General features: G+C 37.7%; 1 protein-coding gene across 11 annotated transcripts in view; it reads right to left on the minus strand.

Moving 5' to 3' along the window:
- Nucleotides 1-18,652, minus strand: part of BBX (BBX high mobility group box domain containing) — a 274,540-nt gene that overhangs the window by 19,699 nt on the left and 236,189 nt on the right. For all 11 annotated transcript variants that reach the window (XM_032350051.1, XM_032350053.1, XM_032350046.1 and 8 more), the window contains 3 exons: nt 14,755-15,763; nt 13,634-13,772; nt 10,449-10,597 (listed from right to left, as the gene is read on the minus strand). In XM_032350051.1, the coding sequence (XP_032205942.1) occupies nt 10,449-10,597; nt 13,634-13,772; nt 14,755-15,763 (1,297 nt within the window). The remainder of the gene's footprint in view (nt 1-10,448; nt 10,598-13,633; nt 13,773-14,754; nt 15,764-18,652) is intronic.

Genomic DNA, 18,652 nt, shown 5'->3' on the forward strand with positions numbered 1-18,652 from the left:
CACCCTTCCCTATCATTCCCTCTATCCCTGAGCAATCACTAATCTACTTTGTCTCTACACATCTGCCCATTCTGGAAATCTCATATAAATGCATCACGTAATACAGTCTTCGCTTTCTGGATTCTTTGATGTGCTATGATGTTTGCAAGGCTCATTCTTGTTGTAGCATGTATCAGCATATCACTCCTTTTTAAAGGCTGAATATTTTTCCACTATATAGTCACACATTTTATTTATTCACTCACCGGCTCATAGAAATGTTGCTGGTTTTCCACCTTCCAGCTATTATGAATAATCCTGCTATGATTACTCATATATAAGCTTTTTGTGGGAACATGCATGCTCATTTTTTGGGACACATACCGAGCAGTGGAACTTGCTAGGTCATACGGTAACTCCCTATTTATAAACCTTTGGCGGAATCGCCAGACTATTTAACATCCTCATCAACACTATCACCTGTCTTTGATTATGACCTTCAGAAGGATGTATTTCTCTCATTGTAATTTTGATTTGCATTTTCCTAGTGACTAATGATGCTAAGCATCTTTTCATGGATCCACTGGCCATTTGTATACTTCCTTTAGAGAAACATCGATTTTGATAATTTGTCCATTTTTTAAACTAAGCTTTCTTCTTACTGAGTTTTAAGAGTTCTTTATATATTCTAGTTAGAAGTCCTTTACCAGATATGTAGTTTGCAAATATTTCCTCCCATTCTGTGGATTGTCTCTTCACTTTATTAGTGTCATATGAAGCACAAAGTTTTAAATTTTGTTTAACAGTCCAATTTATTTACTTTGTATTCTGGTGTCACATCAAAGGATCCATTGCCAAATCGGAAGTCACTAAGATCTGACCCCTATGTTTTCTTTGAGAAGTTTTACAGCTTTAGCTTTTACACTGAGGTCTGTGTTCCATTTCAAGTTATTTCTGGTATATTTCCTGAGGCACGTAAGAGTCCAAAGTCATTCTTTTGCATGTTGTTATCCAATTGTCTCAGCACCATTCTGAAAAGACTAATCTTTTCCCCACTGAACAGTCTTACCTTCCTTGTTGAAAATCCATTAGCCAATGATGATATATATAGGTCTACTTCTGCGCCTCAATTCTATTCTATTAACCTATATAACTACATTAGTACCATACTGCCTTGCCTCCTGGTTTTTGTAGCTAGTTTTAAAACTGAAAAAATTATTTTGGCTGTTCCGAATCTCTCACATTTCCAAATTTTAGAATCTCTTAGTATTGGGGCACCTGGGTGGCTCAGTCGTTTAGCGTCTGCCTTCGGCTCAGGTCATGGTCCCAGGGTCCTGGAACTGAGCCCCACACTGGGTTCCCTGCTCGAGGGGAAGCCTGCTTCTCCCTTCCCACCTCTCCTGTTTGTGTTACTTCTCTTACAATGTCTCACTGCCAAATAAAATCTTAACAAAAAATAGACTCTCTTAGGATCTATAATAGAAACTGGAATTCTAATAGGGATTGGGTTCAATCTAAAGGAGTGTTTCCATCTTAACAATATTAAGTCCTCCAATCCACGAACAGGGATGTTTTCCCATTTATTTTGATTGTCTTTCTTTCAACAATACTTTGTAGTTTTCAATGTGTTGCACATCTTTTGTTAAATTTATTCCTATGTTTTATTCTTTTTGATGTTAAAAATGGAATTGTTTTCCTGATTTCATGTTCAGATTGTTCATCGAAACTATACAGAAACACAACTGATTTTTTTAAAAATTAAATTCTAGTTAGTTGACATACTGTTCAATATTGGTTTCAGGAGTAGAATTCAGTGATTCTCATTTACATATAACACCCAGTGCTAATCATAACAAATGCCCTCCTTAATACCCACCATTCATCTATCTCAACCCCCCATTCCTCCATGCCACCCTGTTTCTTCTCTATAATTAAGAATCTCTCATGACTTGTTTCCCTCTCTTTTTTCCCCCCAGCCCTAAATGTTCATCTATTTTGTTTCTTAAATTCCACATGAGTGGAATCATATGGTATTTGTCTTTCTCTGATTGATTTATTTCACAAAGCATAATACACTCCAGTTCCATCCACATTATTCTCAATAGCAAGATTTCATTCTTTTTGATGAATATCTTCTTTATCCATTCATCAGTTGATGGGCATCTGGGCTCTTTCCATGGTTTGGCTATTGCTGATAATGCTGCTATAAACATTGAGGTGCACGTATTCCTCTGAATGTGCAATTTTTTTTATCCTTTGGTTAAATAGTAGTTCAACTGCTGGATCGTAGGGTATTTCTATTTTTAGCTTTTTGAGGAATGACCACACTGTCCTCCAGAGTGGATGCACCAGTTTGCATTCCCACCAACAGCACAAGAGGGTTCCTCTTTCTTTGCATTACAACTGATTTCTGTGTCCTTCAAACCTGCTGAACTCATTCATTTATTAGCTAGAGTAGTTTTCTGGGGGCATTGCAGGTTTTCTATATAAAATGTCATTTGTGAATAGGAACAGTTTTACTTCTTCTTTTCCACAATACACATGTCTCTTGTTTCTTTTTCTTGCCTAATTGCCCTGGGTAGAACCTCAAATACACTGTTGAACAGAAGTGCTCAGAGTGGGCTTATCTTTTTCCCCAACTTAGGCGGAAGCATTGTCTGTCACTATTAAATAGGATGTTACGGGATTTTTGTAGATGCTCTTTATCAGGCTGAGAAAGTTTTCTTCCACTGAGTTCGTTGAGTATTCTCATGAAATATGTTGGATTTTGTCAAATGCTTTTTTTCTACAGCTATTAAGATGATCACATGGGTTTTCTGTTGTTGTTTTACTGATATAGTGTATTACACTGATTTTTGGATGTTAAACCAACCTTGTATTCTGGGAGTAAAATCGTGCTTGGTAACAGTATACAATTCTTATTATATATTGTTGGCCTTGGTTTGCTACTATTTTGATAAGGAATTTTATGTTCCTATTTTTAAGAGCTATAATCTGTAGTTTTTCTAGTGGTATCTTTGTCTAGTTTTGACATTTGGGTCATAATTGGCCTTACAGAATGAATTAGGAAATATTCCTTCTTCTAATTTTTGAATGAGTTTGTGAAAAATTGATTTTAACTCTTCTTTAAATGTTTGATAGAGTTTAGTAGTGAAGCCTGGGCCTGGTTCCCTCCCCCCTACCCCCCACACCTTGGTACTTTTGTGATTATTAAATTCAATCTCTGTAGTAGTTATTGTTCTATTTGGACTGTCTATTTCTTCTAATTATCAGTTATCTGGTAGTTTGTGCTTTTCAGGAATTGTCCATTTCATGTAGGTTATCTAATTAACTGATATATAACTGTTCGTGGTATTCCTGTATTAATCTGTTTCATTTCTGTAAGTCAGCAGTAATGTCCCCTATTAGACTTTTTATTGAAGTAACTTTAGTCTTTTCTCCTTTTTAATTGGTCTAGTTAAACACTTCTCCAATTTGTTGTTCTTTTCAAAGAACCAGCTTTTGGTTTTACTGACTCTTTATTGATTTTTTATTCTTTATTTAGTTTTATTAATTTCCTCTCTAATCTATCATTTCCTTTGTGTTTCATTTGCTCTTTTTCTTACCATGTTTAATGTAGGTCAGATTATTGATTTGAGATCTTTTTTCTTTCTTGACATATACATTTATAGCTATAAACTCTGTTCTAAGTACTGTCTTAGTTGTATCCCATAAATTTTGGCATGTTGTATTTTCATTTTTATTCATCTCAAATGTAATTTCTGATTTCCTTATTAATTTCTTCTTTCTTTTTATTAGTTTTTCTTCTTTGACTTATTGGTTATTGAGTATATGTGCTGCCAAAGTGACTTATTAGCTATTTGGAGTGTATTGCTTAATCGTCACATATTTGAGAGTTTCCCAAACATTTTCCTGTTGTTGATTTTTAATTTCATTCCACTGTAATCAGAAAATACCGTATGAATTACTTCAATCCTTTCGAATATATTGGTTTGTTTTATGGCCTAGTGGATAGTATATTCTAGAGACTATTCCAATGTGCACTTGAGAAGAACGCATATTCTACTATTGATGGAGGTTCTATATATAGGCAAAGCTTGGAGATACTGCAGGTTTGGTTCCAGACCATCACAATAAAGCAAATGTCGCAATAAAATGAATCAGATGAATGTTCTGGTGTCCCACTGCATATAAAAGTTATGTTTACAATATACCATAGTCTACTAAGTGTTCAACAGCATTAGGCCTACAAAAAAATGTACATACTTTAATGAAAAGAGACTTTATTGCTAAAAAGGCTAACCATGGGACACCTGGGTGGTTCAGTTGGTTAAGCACCCAACTCTTCATTTCGGCTCAGGTCATGATCTCAGGACCAAGCCCTACATCGGGTTCCACACTCAGTATAGAATCTGCTGGAGATTCTCTCTCTCCCTCTGGCCCTCCCCCCTTGCTCTCCCTCTGTCTCTCTAAATAATAAAAATAAAATCTTTAAAAAATGCTAACCATTACCTGAATTGTAATCTCTGATCACAGATCACCAAAGTATGACACAGAGACACCAAGTGAGTAAATGTTGGAATGCCCATAGACTTGCCTGACACAGCGCTGGCACAGACCTTCAATTTGTAAAACAACACTGTATCTAATAAAATGAAGTATACATGTATGTTTGTCAGGTCTATTTAATACAGAGTGTTTAAATCTTCTCTTTACTTGCTGATTTTTTGCCTAGTTGTTCCATCAAACCTATTCTTTTTTCCACAGTACTTCTCACCTAACACATTATATGCTTTGCGCACTGTGTAGGTTGGCTCCCCCGCCATAATGTAACCACCATGGCAGCAGAGTTCTTTGTTTTCATACACAAATATATTTTACACGCTGGAATGGTGTTTAGCAGATGACTAGTTCTGAATAGTATTTGCTGCATGAACAAACAAAGTTCTTAAACCACTGGTTGGCATAAAGTAAGAACTCAAGAAATTACCTCTGTCGCTATTATTACCAATAACAGTGAGTTGTGCAAGTGTTTTCTGATGACCACACCAAGTCACTCTTCTAAATAACCAAAAGCAAATACTTCTGGATTAGCTGATGGTGGTTTGAAACAGAGATACAAAATGGTTTGTTGACTTTTTTGGGGGGTGAGGGGGAGTGAGCAACAAGGGAAAGAAAATAAACAAATACAAAAATATACAGTATGTGTACATGCTACATTAATATTACTAGTATTACTAGTATTAATAGTATTCTCTATAATCCATTTGCAATCACTACCTCCTATGCATTTTATACAACCCAGGAAATCCAGGGCAGGTGCACCTGAATGATACACAGGCAATCACAGGAAAGAAAAGTGGGAGAATGCAGAAAAACAATTCTGAGACCTCTTAGGACCATAAGGATGGATGAAATGGGTTAGAAAGAAGCAAAGGATACATATTTTCAGACCCAACCACACTCAGCGAAATCTGAAAAGTACAATTTAAGGACAAAGCTAAAGATAGAGGTTGTCAATTTTAACATGAGAAAAGAACATCCAGAGTGATTTAGTACATAGAGAATCTTCTGTAGACTTTTATTTTTAAACTTCCTTGCTCCTAGTCATCCCCTAAACTATAGCTATAAAACAAAACTTCAGATAAAAAAGAAAGTGACAAACTTGAAGGAGTAATAGACAAGATATAATTACAGTCACTGAGAAGCAGCAATTTCAGAGTCAAGAAATGAATGATCTGACTTCTGCTCACCACTGTGGTACATATGTGTGATATTTTGTCTAAAGGAAAATAAAGTCAAAATTTATAACAGCACATACAAGGAAATTCGCTACCATTTTTTCCTTAATTATTTAACACAGAAACGTACATGGAGGGAAAAGAAAGTATGAAGTGAAAAGCAGAAAAGAGTTTTAGAAGGAATGGTTCAGGAAGCAAAAAATTGCAATGGAGGGTGCCTGGCTGGCTCAGTCAGTAGGGCACGCCACTCCTGATCCTGGGGTTGTGAGTTCCAGCCCCATGTCGTGGGTAGAGATTATCTTTAAAAATATGTAATAGTCTTTCACTAAACTACTAGGCCAAGTTCTGATCCTATCTCTTTCCCTCATCTCCCTACTAAATTTCTTGAAAGAGTGTTTGAATCAGCTTCTACTTCTTTATGACAAAAATCACTTGTTGCTGGCATGGAAACTAGCTTAGGAGTGGCTTTATTTTGGGGCTGGATGGCCTGTATTGTGATGCTATCCATCTTCTTTGCACCTAACTTCACAGCGGGGGAGGAAATTGAAAATCCCAATCTGAGCAGATAAGAGGACTGCCAGAGAGACATTAACAGTAACCTTTCTAAAACATTGATATTATTATTCACAGTTTGCTAAAAAAATGGACATTTTAGGGTAAGGAGCTGTAGTGACACAGGAGCCACTTCAGTATTAGCCTGGTGTGGTAATTTTTCAAGGTCTGCAGTTAAGGTGAATTAAGTGAACCTCGTTCTTTAGAACTGTTGTAGGGAATGAAGGTTATGTGTGACTCGAATAGTGGTGGCTTACACCCAGGTTCCACGGTTTCATCTTTCTAAGCTATAAAAAGAGCAAAAGTTTCATTCTAAAACTAGGCTGTCATTTTTGTAATAGACACATAAATAATAAATAACCAATGAAGCAATAAATTCCTTTGTCATAATTTATGGCAAAGTACTCCAAGCTGCTGGGCATGTGGATCTGCTGAGTTAAATAAGTCTGAGTAAACTCAGTCACAATCAAGTTGGGATTCAGTGAGGGGCAGGAACTATCTCACTGGGCTGGACAAGAATGACTACTTCAGGAGCTCAGGATTATATTTGGTGGTCTGCCTTTTACATCCACAAATGTGCTGTCACCACGTTCCTGAAAATGTTTGGTGGTGATGAAGATGCTCAAACAGTTTAAAAGGGCAAAACAGAGAGTTCTTCCTAAAATGGAAGCTATACCTTCCTGATACAAAGAGCCGGTTGGGCTGACATCAGCTCTCAGTCCTCAGTTTGGCTCAACCCCAAACAGGGGATTCTGTCCTCAACCTTTAATTTTGTAAACCTGGTTATTACCACTGTGATTTTTTTTTTTTTAATCTCAAATCCATAATCATTGGAAATTCCAGTCTTAAAATATAAGCATGGACTGGAAGAAAAATGAGGACCAACAGCATGTTTGATAATGGACTAAGGAACAATGTGAGAAGACTGAAGAGATACAGAAGGAGAAGTGAAGTCAAAGGTCAAGCTGGGACAAAATTTAAACACTCTAAATTAAACTCAATTAACTTTTTCTCCATGACCCTACTTTGTCTGCAAATTACTATTCTACAGAGCACTCTGACTTCTGATACTTTTGTAACAAGTGCTTCATACATTAATATACTTAAAATAATGTGTCAAAACCTATCTCTTAAGTTACAATGAAATTTAGACTTAGATTTTAAAGCCTTCATTTGAACATACACAAATAACTATGAGAGATAAACCGGAAAACATGGCAGGCTTGGGTTGCCTCAGCTGAACGGCACCAGAAGTTAGATGGATTACAATTTAGTAGGTCATTTGTTCTTAAAGGCAAAGGGAAATTCTCTTCCTAGGTCGTCGAATCTGCCCCCTATACAATAGCCTGAGCCCAGTCAGAGGAAGGTGGCATTTAGTGATTTTCATCCATTTTTATTGCAGAGCTTCTGACAAGACCCTTTACACAGACATAAGGGGCAGGGCAAAGATGGTGGAGGAACAATGGACAGGAGGAGACTCCCTGGAAACAGATATAAACAAAGAGGCCACTGGGAAAGCAGAAGTGTAAACCTCAGCAGATACTATGTTGTTGAGATCTAGAACTATATAAATGCATACATAACCATTTCCTCTCAACACCATTTCAGAAAAACTCTATACATTTTATATAACCTGGAGCAGCTAAAAGGAAGTTTATAGTACAAGGCAGGGGAAAAAAAAACAAATAATTGTTGAGTGACAAACACTAGAGAAACTATACACAAAATACCAAATTGTTGGAGAAGAAGTGAAATTTCCTATGGACACATGCTCTTTTGTTAATAAACTAATGATCTCATATACACAGCTTTTGCTTTGAACAATTCATTATGCAAAGGTGCAAAGAGTCTAGAATCTAAGGAAACAATTTTCCCTATCCTCTAAAGATCAGACAATTACAGCACAGCTGGTATGATAATTTCATTAATAACCTGTAGGATAGTACACTGGTGCTGCTACTGCCAAATTACAATTAGTTACAAATACTATTTCTTTAGTTTGCTAAACAGAGAATATATTAGTTTCTGCTTTATTGTAACTGCATTTTTCTCCATGAGTCAGAATGCAGAGCAAAATCTGGTCTTAAAACACTCTTACCTACGTGATTACTGATAGACTGTTAAGGACCCAGTGCCTTGGTGGTTTGAGAGGCGTTAGCAGAAGAGTTAAGATGATACTCTATGAGGTATAATCCAAAGCTCCAAAAAGCTATTTCACATCGAAAGAAATACTGTTAATCTCAGCTGGGAGAGGAAAAACATATAACAGATAACTAAGACCCAAGAGAAGGTCTCATGAAAATAGATCCTAACTCAGGGTTTTATAGCTTTACAAAAATAAATCTATTGTTACATTCCCTGATAGATAATTTGACCAACTTCAGGGCTCGAAAATTAATGTCTCAAACTACCAGGAGTGGAGGAAGAAAATATATCCTGTACATCAATCAATTAAGTTCCATTTTATTGGCGTGTCAGGTATTTATCAGCAACTTTAAATCCAAGAATTACAGGAGCTCAAGGCACCTGGCATCTTTGGGTTCGTGGACTCCTTTGCCTATTCCTAGATGTCTCCAGGACACAAAGACTGTCACTCCATTTGCTAATCCATTACAGTGCTCAGCTTCCTACCTGTCAACAAGGCTCCTTTATTTCTTTCCTACTTATCTTGGAAGATCTCGATACAACCATATTTTATTTTCCCAGATGAGCAAACTTGGTGATGCAACATTTCTTTTTTAGTTCTTTATTCACTAGACTTGTTTTTATTGACCACAGAGAAAAAACCAAGCTAATTCTGAAATCACTTTTACGTTCCTCTCTGCCTTAATCACAAAGGGGGAATCTTCTTTAGCCATACAGATCTACTTTGAGACACAGAACTCAAAGCGACCCTCCTCAGTTGTCAACTGCAGTGTGCAAAGGAAAGTTTTAGGTCTTGAGGGAGAAAGGTTTAAGTTTCTTCAAAGAAACCGTAATTTTTCCTAGACCTTATATGGTCCCTCTAAATCCATAAAATTGTGTCTGCTTATTAATATTCATCTCTGATCATTATCCACGAATGTTAGAATTTAGTAAGATTTATGCAAAGATATGTATCATATTATATCTATCGATCCATCCATCTATCTAAAATATACCAAAAGAGGGTCTGATTTGACATGAAACAGGCAACTGGCAGCCACTTTTGTAGGGTAAGTAAAAAAGTCTTCCATCAAATCCTGCACGCCAACAGAAACTTGGCCACATTGAGTTCATCATCTCTCTATTCACTGTCCTTATAAGAGATGAAGAGAATGAAGTCTTTCACACCTGTATGGAAAACTAGAGGTCCATTTCCCCACCAATCTTGAGACCTAAGTAAAATGAGAAGACAAGTTTCTCAATGAGAGCAGTGCCACCATTTTGGGCAGGACAGCCCTTTATCATGCTTGAAAGTTCTGAGCAGGCTACCGTGCTGAGAAGCCCAGTTCCTATCCCCCATATAATGGTGGTCTCACACTCTCCAAAACACCCCTCTGAGCTACAGCGTTGCCCTTGGTATTGCTTGATACCCACCCAAGTCATGCTGATCATTTTGAAAGCTTCCCTATCTCCACAGGGAAGAATCTGGTATTTTTCAAAATGAATATGCTTAAATAATATTTTTCTAAACTTAACAAAACCACTTTTAATGTACTGCTGGAGGAGGATTATTTGCTTTTGGCTTCATTTTCATTTGGTTCAGACTGTCAGTAAAGAATGGAGTGTTCTGATTAGGCACATGAAACCGTTTCACAGTCCCAGAATCGAACCTGTTACAGATACAGCCAATAGAGGAACTAGGCTCAGCCAGCAGTTTCTGCTCAAGAAAAGCTCTACATCTCCAAGTCAGAATTCTGGAGAGCAGGAAGTCGACGACCATATGTAACACTTTCAAAACAGCTACACCTTTCAGGGCAAATGTGAAGGCCGAGATGGCAGAGAACAGAGGCTGAGAAGATTAGGAGGGAAAGAAGAGAGCGAGAAGTGAGGCAGGAACCATACTAAGAATCCCGGAAAGCAAGCTTCAATTCCAACTGGTTACTACATCACTGCCTCAATCTAGATCCAATTACGTATCTAGAGGGAGCTGCAGAAGCACAGAAGAGCAGAGAGATGCCAGCCTCTCAGCAGGAGGCATAGCACACATCTAACCTTTGCTGGTTTTAGTCGGTTCTGAGGACATGTTTCCAGTCTTCTTCTTTTTCCTTGGGACAGGTACGCATTTCCGGTCAAATGTAACAGGACTATATTGAGGGAGGCTGTTGAATTTTTTTTCAAATTCTTCATCCAGCTTTGCTGAGCTAGTAAGAGAAGGGGGATTGCATCGATCAGCACACGACATAAGTATTTAAGCAGAAACTGATGTAAGATAGATTTTAAGATATTCCATTTTAAAACAGGGTCCCTGAGAATTAGGGCACTGTTGATAAATTCTGTGCAAGGACAAAAACATCTGTTCAGAAATGCCGGAGAAGAGTTATCAGCACAGCTTTCTCAGTCAATTCCCATGAAAGGTTATCTTATTGCCTTAGAAAAGCAGAAATGTAATTTAAAATATAAGAATATTTTTGAAATTCTCTCCATTGGCACGGACATTTTTCATTAAGTTCAGTACAATACATATTCCATCCAGACAAGTTTCTCATTCTAAAGGTTCGTATATATGTATCTACATTGGCAAGCTTATTGGTAATAGGGTATAGATCGCTACTTCTCTTTTTAAGAAAATATTATTGACTAGTACTTGATTAAAACATATCCAACACACAAAGAAAACAAACAAAAATTGTGAATATCAGAAACATTCCTGAGAGTGGACCAGAATGATGATGAAGCACTCAACAAGGAAAGCCAGTTTTCAATGAACACATTGGCAGAGAGGCAGCTGCACTTTAATGCAAACCAGGATGACTTCAGAAATGGCACCAGCAAAGTTGGGAAATCCCTGGGCTGCTTTTGACTCTCTAAGGCCCGCACCCAACCATGGCAGCATGCCTGCTGGATCCTTGCTGAGACTTATTAACTAAGATGAAACCTAAACAGACGGGAGAAGCTACAGCAGAACGGCTGTGCGTCCTGGATGCAAAATGGAAGGCATTCTGGGAAGAGAGCAGCCTTGAGTTAACTTACAAGAAGCTAACAGCTCATGTGTTAGGCTGCTACACAGGGGTTGTATTTGAGTTGTGAGGCCTAAAACTGTTCTGTCTGGAGGACTATACAAGAGTTGGGCTGCAGAGACAAGATAGTCCAAAGACCATCAGAACGGTCAATGGACAAGGCTGTTAACTCAGTTCTATCAAAGCAGGGAAGATGGTAGGTGGGAGTGACACTCGGTCTTCAAACAAAATTCTTTTCATCCAGTTCAAAGACATTTATGCTAATGGAGAATCAGACAGTAATGGAAAATTGGACAGTAACCGGATACTATCAGAAAGGGATCTATAATTTTGTGAATTTCTCAGATAATCTGAAAAACCAGAAGAATATTAGAAAAATGCAAGCTAGGACTCATTATGATCCCTTGGGGCTTTCTTTCCTTTTCTTTTTTCACCTAGAATACTCACCTATGTTTTACTTGGGTAGGTCTATAAGTTAGAACTGCCAATACTCAGTGAATTTTTCTTGGCTACAAACAGCACCTTTTCTGTGATAAAAGGGGTTAACATGCTCATTTAGGAATCTCAGAGAAGACTGATAAGAACTAGATTTTTCACTGTTCATCCACTATGTTGGTGTGTTCTAAACAAAGCAGACCCAGTCTAATTCTGACAGGCATATATAAAGGGGAAGAAACAGCAAAGACCAGAGATTTACTGTTGATGAAAGCCTGCAGAAAAACCAGTCTCAGTTACATACATGCGCCTTCCTTAGAAATTAATAAAATAAAAACAACCCCAAACCAATCTCTTTTCAAAGACAGATTTTCAAAAGTTTCAATTTCTTGTTCCCAAAGAAGACTGGCAGAAACACCTCTCTCACAGAGTCAGCTACGTCTAATAGAGGCATCAGAACCCTTCTACTGGAGAGTCTTAAAGCTTGCTTTATTCCCCCAAGACTTCATAATATCTGCAGTGAGACCTGCTCCTCTCTGCGACTAGACCCACAGGGCACTGGTAGTTCTGGAAGGTAAAGAGCACCAGTCCTGAACTCAGTGGTCCCATTTTTAGGAAATTCTGCATTTGAAAATACCATTTGACAATAATAAATATAAGAATTTTCAAGTAACTGTTTAAACACAGTGTAGGCAAAACTAACGAACTATTTTGGACATTTAAAATATTAGAAAGGAAATACATAATTATAAAAATATCACCTTAAAATAAATAATCCTGAGAATTTCACAACATGAGAAATAATTTCCACTCTCCTACTTTGTTAAGAGCCTTAGCATTAACCAGATTCTAAAGCACTGTAACTTCCAAGGGGGGAAATATTATTCCACTAACAGAAACGCAAATATTTATGAATAAACCAAATACAATACTCCCAATGCATGGAATTTGCATAACTTTAAACACACTTATGAAAAAATATGGAAAATATAAAGATGTACTTATTTCTATTCAATGTATTCTTTTTCAAATGGGGCTAATAAGAAGTCTCGAAGGATTTTTAAAATAGTACTACTGAATATGCAGATGCTTTCCACACCAATATAAAGCACTGAATCTCCTAACAAAATGTTTTATATTAAGAATCTGTGGAGTAACAATAAAACTGAAATAATTCTTAATGATTTTATCTTGATGTATGTTATTTGCTTGAGACTGCATTTCAACACATAATTAGTTACTGAATAGTCTCTGTAGCAGAATAGTCAACTTCACATTTTTATCTTACAGCAATAAAACATGGTTTAAACAAAAAAGGTTAGATAGAGGTAGAAACATAATTTTATTTACCTTACATTTTTGAGCTGTCATTTTATAAACACGGGTACATAACCTTTAGAAATATTAAATAAAATAAGTCCAGTAAGCAAAATGGACAAAATATAAACATGCTTATAGAATATCCACTGTAAACCTCAGATGGAAAAAGTGTGTCCTGGCAAAATTAAAGGATTTACAATATCACACCATTAAAACATGGTGGGCCTCAATTCAAACTCAGGCTTACATCCAAAATCGACACACTTCATACTAGACCTAAAATGAGAATGAGTGTCAGTCACAGAACCACGTTACCAGCAGGAACATGTGATCCGCTAGATTTCTGTTCTCTTACTGTGTTCCAAGACTAGAGGTGCTGAATGAATATGCAAGGATAAGCAGTTAGTGATTTATGTTTACACCTGGGGTCCAAGCAGTGTGCGGACTGTGCTCACAGGCACTTACCCAAGGAGAGAATCTTCCTTTGGCTTTGTCTTCTTGAACTTCTTGCTCCCACTGGTCCCACTCTGGTTAAACGTCCAGCTTTCTTCATTCCAACACCCTTCATGGTCAGAAGAGTTTCCTTTTCCTGAGCTACGTTTCCCTAAGGAAATTTAAGGGAAAGAATTCAGTTTGTATGTTGGGATGAGGTTGCCTCGCTGACCCCTCAGTATCATTTGCAGATACTATTGGTAACTGTTTCAATTTCAGAGTCCTCTAAGTGGTTCATGACTGAATATAACAGGCAAAAAAGTGTCCAGTCTCTGAGATCAGCTGGGCTGTCATAACTCAACAGACAGTGTGTGTACTGTGTGACTCCAGAGAGACTGCCACCAGTTTTTCCATTAGAGAATCAGACTAAGGTGCAGAAGCCCTTTGCTGGTAGGCATTATTAATTCTAATTTCCCCAAGACTTTATGGGAATGATATCCCTGGAGAACTCTGTACTCCCAGGGATCTTCATTCAGGCCTTGTTAGACCCATTACTCACAGATCTCTGAGCTAGAATTGAGCTTGGCAAGAGGTAATTCCCTAGCCAGATGCTGTATTTTAAAACAGATGAATTTATTTAAAAAACACTCTGTGAAATAAAGGTGTACACATGAAATGGTTTAGTGTTTTAAAGAGCCCTTCATGTCAATTTAAGTTTTGAGTGCCTAATGGAGAGGGTTAGATAAGTTACTTGCTTTGGGAGCCTATAGGTCAACATTCTGACAAATACACTTGCTTGATTCAGGAAATTCTTTCCATTGGTTTTAAAAACCAGACTAAGAGCTCCAAACATGCACTGCTGATCCTTCAAAACAAAAAGCCAACCCATACCAGTTAAAAAAAAAAAAAAAAAAAAAAGGCTTGAATTACTTTGAATACATATCCTAAGAACTACCCACAAAAAGAGTATAAAATCTCCACAATGGTGTAGGTAAAATGACAGATGTATGTGAACTACAAGCTGCAAAGAACTGTACAAACGTAAAATATTGTTTTGCTACCATACTGGTCTTCATGGTGGTGCTGCTCAATGAGTCTGAAGCAGAAATCGGCTAGGTTTTCATAGTCTTTTCATTTTTGCAGAAGTCACTTACCTCTGTCAACATTAGCTCGCAGAGAGGTGAGCATGCCTTCAGACACCAGGGTTTTATAAAGAGCACCTTTGCAAGACCGCTCAGATTTCCGGGAGCCACAAGTCTCTATTTTTCTGTGACAGTCACTGTCCTCAGGCTTGGCCTGTCCCGACAGGCTGGGTGGTAACACCTCCTCTGTGGGGGTCAACGGTTCTGCTTTTATACCCTCTGGCACCTCACCAGAAATGTTCTTGCTGGCAGAAATACTAATAAAATCTGGAGGTCTTGACTCTTTGGTGATGTCTGAGGATTTCTCCTTTGACATTTTCTTCTCTCTTGATTTCACTTTTTTCTTTGGTGGCTTGGCATCCAAAATGCTTCCCTTGCCACTTGAGGACGTGCGGACCTTCTTGCGAGGGGTTGCTCCAAGTTTCTCAATGCCCCAGTCTCCCTTTGCAACAGCTTCAATGGTATAGATGACACTCTCGATGTCAGACTCTGAAGACTGCCTCTTTTTGCAGGTCTTCTTGGGTGTGGATTTATCATTTCCATGGCGATCCATTTTGCTTTTCTTCTTTTTCTTTTTTAGCTTCTCTGGTTTGTTTAATGCTGTGGGATCTTCAATGATCATAATTCCATGTGGATGGCACATGTGATCCTTTCTACTGGGAACGTCGCTTATTATGATCTTGCTACTGGCAGAATAAGAAAAATCAGGGAAGTGACTACATTGTTGATCTTCCTCTAGTTCTTCCTTTTTAATTTCTTTGGGATCTTCCATTTTTATATCCATTATATCCTCCATCCGTAGCTCTTCAAAATTTCTTAGTTCCTTCGAATCTCTCATGTTTTCTTTAGCTGATTTTTCAAATTCTGCTTCCTTCTGTACCCTGGCTTCATCTGTTTTCTCCATTTTTATTTCTCTTTGTTCCTTTCCCTTCTCCAATTCTTTAATTCTTCCACCATCTGATTCTTTCGCCTTTATTAGTTTTGAGTCCTCCATTTTAACCCCCTCTGATGCCAGACACATCTAAACGGTTCAAACAAAAATGAGAGAATAGCAAAAAAATAGCCTTATTATGCTATATTTGAAACTAGATTGAACTTTTTAAGTCCATCCCTCTTAAAAAATAATCAAAACAAACTTTACAATGATCAGTCCACTTCTGCCAAACTAATTTAAATGACTCAAATTAATAAAAGGCTTTAGGCATTATGACATATTCATTAAACTCTAGACAAGCATATACCCAAATGCTCATTTTCCAGTTTCATCAAAGCTTTTTCTGTGAAAACACGATTTGGGAGAAGGAAGATGGGCTCCAGACTTGGATGGAAGACTGGAGGTTGAGTCTTAGTTTTGCTACTTGCTTAGTTTGTGGTCTAGAATGTTGTTGTCTTTGTTTTAAAAAAAAAGGATGGTAAGAATAGTTGTCTCAGAGGAGCCTATGAGGCTGGAGAAGACAATATACTGATGGCAATTCTGACTAAACAATCCCCAGACTGTTCAGATGTTTGCCTTTTCGTTTTCCTTGGGGAAATGAGAAAAACAGCAACATTTTTTTACCTACCCACTTGAAATAAAAAATGAAGAGATGACTCATTAAAAGACTACAGAAAGTTTTGGCTAATGAAAAAGACATGACAGTCCTCAGATGCTGACAGATACAAACCTGAGGATTGCAAAAGTGCTTAGAACTAAGTGGTGGTGTTTGTTGTTGTTGTTTTTTTTTGAAGAGTCATTGACTGGCCGACTTGACCTGCAACTTCTGACCAGAACTAATGTGAAATTGCTTAATGTCTTAATTCCTCACACGTAATGGGACTCTTCATATGCTTTGCTATCAGAATCTTCACGCATTTGCATTATGCCCCGAGGGAATTAACTGCATAGTGTAAAATGCAGATACTATATCATTTTCCTAAAATCTGAAAAATTCTGAATACCAAAACACATCTGGCAGCAATTTGGTTATGTTTTTAAACTCCCCAAATTTTACACATAGGACCTTAAAGAAAACTCTTGCCATCTTCCTAATCCAACTCCTAGGTACCTCAAAACTTTAATCTAAAGCTATTTGCTGAAATGGGAAACTGTAGCTTACTGTAAAATTTATTTTCAATACCCAGGTTTTCATTCATAAGCATTCCCTACAGGGCTCCCGAGTGCCCAGCACCATGCAGGACCCTAAAGATACAAAGATCACCCTCAGGGCTCAGACGTCCTTTGTGGGAATATGGTTAAATACACTGAGAAGCTTGGAATGATGGTAAATATGGGACCCGTTATTGTTGCCTCCCTTGGGAAAATAGTAAACAAAACTGAAATAAGCCAGCATGAACAGTACCCTTGCTCTTTCTGCAGCAAAATCAAGACGAAAAGATGAGAGGTGGCACCATGGTTCATGCATGCACCTGGTAGCTGATGTGCCTTGACCTACACAACCACTTCTGCCGTCAAAGTAACATCCGCCATCATTAGTCTGAAGGAACTGAAAGGCCAGCAGCAGAAGGTCCATCATGTCAAACACTGCTAGTCTTTAACAATGGGTTAATTTATGTAACAACAACAACAAAAATAATAATAATTCAAGTATCAGTAAGTTCCTCTCTCTGCCTTTGAGGACTCATCATGAGGCTGACGACGATGACTGGGCCAAGGGCAGCAAATATACTCTTAGCCATCACTAATTTTACCTATTTTGAATTAGAAACTTAGAAGAAAAAGAGTATTGGGATTTCTGAGCCCCCAAATCAAGCACATGAGTAAGAAACTGATACTTTTTTTTTTTTTTAAGATTTATTTGTTTACTTGACAGACAGAGATCACAAGTAGACAGAGAGGCAGGCAGAGAGAGAGAGAGAGAGAGGAAAGCAGGATCTCCGCTGAGCAGAGAGCCCGATGCAGGACTCGATCCCAGGACCCTGAGATCATGACCTGAGCTGAAGGCAGTGGCTTAACGCACTGAGCCACCCAGGCGCCCTAGAAATTGATACTTTTTAAGAAAAAAAATCACCAGTTTATCAAATGGCAAATTATCAGAAATGTTAAACCTATAAAACTCATTTTTGAAACAGGTTAGACATTCAATTAAATGTCCGATCCTCTTTTGCCTCATTTCCCCCCTTAGTACTTTCAATGCATCTCAAATCTTTCTGTGAGAATGACTGGTTAAGTCTGAAAAGAAAGTGGGGAAGGGGAAAAGGAGGCAGATCATGCAAGTTTAAAAAAAAAAAATGAACATTAAGAAGAGCACCCAGCCCTTCCTACAGGGAAGGAACCCACAGGGAAGATCCAAAATACTGTGGATTCATGACAGAGCTATCTTTTTTGGGAAATCAAACTTTTAGACCTTAGCAAATAACTATGAATACGGGGAACTTCCCTTTAGTAAACCTTACCAGACATAAGATCAAAGCAAAAATATTATTTTCATTATGAAACACTGGTACATTTAATTTTCCCTGCATGTTTTATTCTCACCAGAGAAATTTGCTATTTTGCATCAATTTTGAAATAATTTTTATTTCCCTTTCTCGATTATTTCTAGCCCTTCATGAATAACTATCCCACATGTAGACAGAGACTATGCTAGCTCTGGAAAGAAGACCTGAAAGGCGTCCTCAATGTGGATTTTATGGTTTTGCAGCCACTATCACTCTGGTGACCTTTAATAAGTCATTCCAAGAGCTGTGTCCCACACGGGCACTGGTTTTTATAGTGGTATGCCAACAGTTTGTATTTGCATAGGTTCATCTTAGCAAACCTAATAATACTTCGCAAACTCCATTCTCTGCTTCAATATATTTCAAAATGATTCTCCTCATCACCCATGATAGGATTCCACAGCTAGGAATGAAATGGAACAAATGCAGACATTCACTCTGGGGACATATTCCAGGAAATAGCATAGTATTT

This window comes from Mustela erminea, chromosome 1 (genome assembly GCF_009829155.1).
Source record: "Mustela erminea isolate mMusErm1 chromosome 1, mMusErm1.Pri, whole genome shotgun sequence".
In the NCBI taxonomy this organism is placed as follows: Eukaryota; Metazoa; Chordata; class Mammalia; order Carnivora; family Mustelidae; genus Mustela; species Mustela erminea.